The sequence below is a fragment of the Echinops telfairi genome, unplaced genomic scaffold, assembly GCF_000313985.2.
Source record: "Echinops telfairi isolate 266 unplaced genomic scaffold, ASM31398v2 ScPeMD7_7410;HRSCAF=8448, whole genome shotgun sequence".
NCBI classification, from domain to species: Eukaryota; Metazoa; Chordata; class Mammalia; order Afrosoricida; family Tenrecidae; genus Echinops; species Echinops telfairi.
Genome location: NW_022111310.1, coordinates 18,036,432 through 18,040,073, shown reverse-complemented (window position 1 = coordinate 18,040,073; position 3,642 = coordinate 18,036,432). Strand labels below are relative to the sequence as shown.

Sequence of the window (3,642 nt, the reverse complement as noted above, 5' to 3'; positions counted from 1 at the left end):
CACACACACACACTCACCTGAATCCCCCAGGTCTGCAACTGTTCTTCGGCATCTCCCAGATCGAATGAGATGGGTGCACAAGTATTGTCGATCCGGAGAACTGTGAGCACCTGGCCGTTGTGGAGCTCTGAAGGGAAATCAGTGGTGTCAGGCTACCATAACTGAACACTCTGATCAAAGATTCCATAGAAGGATCCCGATCAAAGCAGGGGGACATGCGGAACAGAATATAAAATTCTCATGGAATCCAGACTTGCTGGAACCATGGAGGCTGGATAAGTGCCCCAAACTCCTGCCCTGAGATCATGCTTAAACCCTACACCAAAAGTATCCACGGGCATCGTCTTCTTAAAACCAAGTAACAGTTCAGCTTCACGAAGACAGAACGTCTGCCTCAAACACTGTGTTCCGTTAACACTAACTTTACAGGGCACTTCACTCTGACGCGAAAATTTCCTCGGCAAAAATTACAGATGCTGCTTACATTTACCTCCTACTATCCATGCTGACTTGTATCCACGTAGCGAGAGAAATATAAAGCCAAATCCATTTTCTTCTAAGCCTTCAAATCTCAAAATTCTCTGTGTGGTATACCCGTATCTCTACGGATACATGTCAATTTGACGCAAACATAAATTGAGTATTAATCCCAGTGAATCGGCTTCATTCATGAAAGCGTGACTTCAGTCATCAATAAAAGCATAGTCAGAAAGTTCTTAGTGAGGACCCCAGGTGAAGACAAACAACGCAGGGGAGACTGTCACACTGACCGGCCCCAGGGACCCCTCTAGCTCAAATGCTGAATGATGTTAAATATTCTACATTGTATATAAATCTATAGTATCACTTGGCTTCATTTAAAAGTTAATAGTGTATGCTTATGTTGTCTTAAAATAAGTTGTTTCTTAAAAGAAATGTGCTTTCTCATTCACCTGTCAACTTGAAGTGTGTCTGTAGAGGCAGTATGGTAGTTACATCATCTGGTGTCAATTTGAGAGGATTAAGAGTGAAGGGGTGGAACCAAGTCTGTCAATCGGATCATAGCCAATGAGACCTCTGTGTGGGCATGGCCTTCTCCTGAGAATACTGAGAAATCCTGTATTCTTCTTGGAAGTGGGAGACACTATCTCTCTCTCTGCTCACTCCCTTGGTGATGCTCTACTGACAAGACACATGGCACTACGCTGATAGACCCCATGCCCTGGAAACTGGAGGAGCCACGTGGAGACCCCTGACAGCACCAAGATGCTTACAACACCACTGAATCCAAAGACTTTCTACCCACTGGCCTGTGACCATCCTGCATTCAGCATCATTGTATGTGGTTCATGAGTCTGAAGAGTAACTTATAGATTGGTACTAGACATATAGGCTATCAGACTTATGGGCTTGGGCTGGACTGGGTTGGGAAGCTTTCTTAATGTACAATTACCCTTTATATAAAACTCTCTCTCATACTCATATGAGTTTCTATGGATTTGTTTCTCTAGTCTACCCCAACTAAAACAGGCAGTTATAGAAGAAACGCCCTAAGCCTGGGGCTAAGAGCTGCCTATGTGGGATCAAACTGGCAAGAGCAACCAGAAGATTCGAGAGGAAGCTTAAGGGGAGGGAGAGAGTTGATGGTGATGGGGAAGGCAGGAATGACTAGGAAACAGGGGTGGGTATGGTTGTACAACTCAAAGAATGCAATTGGTGTCACTGAATTGTACACTTGGAAGCTGTTGAATTGGTGTGTGCTCTTTTGTGTATATTCTCAACAAAATGAATAAGTGAACTGTTATGAAGGAAGCAGACGGGCAAGAGCAGCTCTTCAGCTGGCTGTGTGAGGGCCCAGAGCCTGATGGCATCGCCCCCCTGACTGTGAGGATCTTCTCCTAGTGAGAAAGGGCACAGTGAACATCTCAAGTCCCTTGTGGACAGTCCTGCAGGAGAAGGCCTGCAGAGAAGGGCTGGGCATGACCAGAGAAGTCCCAGGAGGCAGAACTGAGGCCAGGGGTTACTGGGACAATGCACAATGTATGAGGCAGAGCCTCCCCTACGTGAGAACTGTCCACACAAAATATTAAAGGTAGTGAGACTGGAGAGAGACTGACCATCTAAGGACATGAAGGGGATGCTAGAGGGTGTTTTGTTTAAGCAGTGCACAGAAAGTTCAATCAAATAACTCCTACATTCCCAGTGAGCTTCCAAAGTCTAATACATATGCCATAATTGACTTTGATAGAATAATATTTCCCCCACCCACCCCACCCCCACAAAGGTGTCTACGTCTGAATCCCTAGAGCCTGTGAATCTGTCACCTGACATAGCAAAAATGAATTAATGGCAAGTTGAATTAAGGTGGCTAATTAGTTCACCTTAAGACAGGAAGTGTTTCTTGGACTTTTCACCGTCATCACTGAGGCCTGTCTTCCAAGTAGGAGAGGGAGCTTAACAAAGAGTCCCCAGCCGGAGGGGGCTCTGACTGCGGAAGGAGGCCACACAGATAGCAACATTGCCGGCTTCGGAATGGAGGGAGGGGCCGCAGCCAAGAAACGGAGCCGTCTCTAGCAGGTGGGCTAGGAAAGGACGTGGGTCCTTCAGAAAGGCACATAACCCCGGCTAACCCTTTGGCTTCAGCCCGGTGAGACCCATGGACTTTTATCCGACAAAACTGGACGGTAATCAGTCTGTGTGGCTGTAAGTTTCTCAGGCGTGGTGATTCAGTACAGGAGTCGTGGAAAGCACGTACACTGACATATTCAGAACCTTCCAGGCAGGCCTGCAACTCGCAACATACTAAACGCCTAAGGTCAAAACAAAAATCACCACCCCATAAGCTGGTCACCACGTCAATCCAAAGTCTTGCTTGGCCAAAGCATGATGTCTCTGATAACCTTTGAGTGGGAGTTCCTGGATTCCTGGCAATCACCGTTCTCATCTCTTCCTTAAAACGAGAAGAGTTCCTTTGCTGCGGTGAAGCCTGGTCTGAAGTGAAAGCTTTGGACTGAAAGTCCCTTAACCCCCCAGGGATGGACAGCTGCAGAACGCACAGCCAATCAACCTCTGCGTGCGGGCACTCGGGGGAAGGGTCACCGTCTCCTGTGAGCCTGTGAACCCATGAGCCACCCGGCTGCACTGCAAGCAAGGGTCCTCACGGGACGGATTCCAGTCCGGAATATCTGGGAGCCCAGTGATCAGCCCTGCAAGGCTGGGGACCAGCTACGTTGGCCCATTCTCTGCGGCCCTTGCTAAGGAGATGGGGGAGGACTACAGAGGTTCAACTACACGTCTGCTTTCCACTTGCCAAAGCGCCAGTTACCGCAGAGCCCAGTTCTGGGTTGATAGCTGGCACTGTTGGGTAAACACTGTACTGCTAACCACTTTGGAGGTTCAAACCCATCACCTGCTCTGCAGGAGAAAGATGAAGCTACCTGCTCCCATTAAGATTTCCAGCCTTGGCCACTGGAGATCCCCTTGCATGAGGGGTCTGGGGTAGGAGATAAGCCAGTCAGGGTGCGATGTAACAACAATGAGAAATACAACTTTCCTCTAGTTCCTAAATGTTTCCTCCCCGGTCCCACTACCATGACTCGAATTCGACCTTGCAAGTCTGGCTAGATCAGAGGAGGTACACTGGTACAGATAGGAACTGAAAAT

At 48.0% G+C, this 3,642-nt stretch overlaps 1 protein-coding gene across 1 annotated transcript in view; it reads right to left on the bottom strand.

Moving 5' to 3' along the window:
• The window catches only part of TMEM268 (transmembrane protein 268), a 29,880-nt gene that overhangs the window by 18,860 nt on the left and 7,378 nt on the right, over window positions 1–3,642 (bottom strand). Inside the window, exon 2 of the mRNA XM_004712547.4 lies at window positions 18–127. Coding sequence (XP_004712604.1) covers window positions 18–127 — 110 coding nt within the window. The remainder of the gene's footprint in view (window positions 1–17; window positions 128–3,642) is intronic.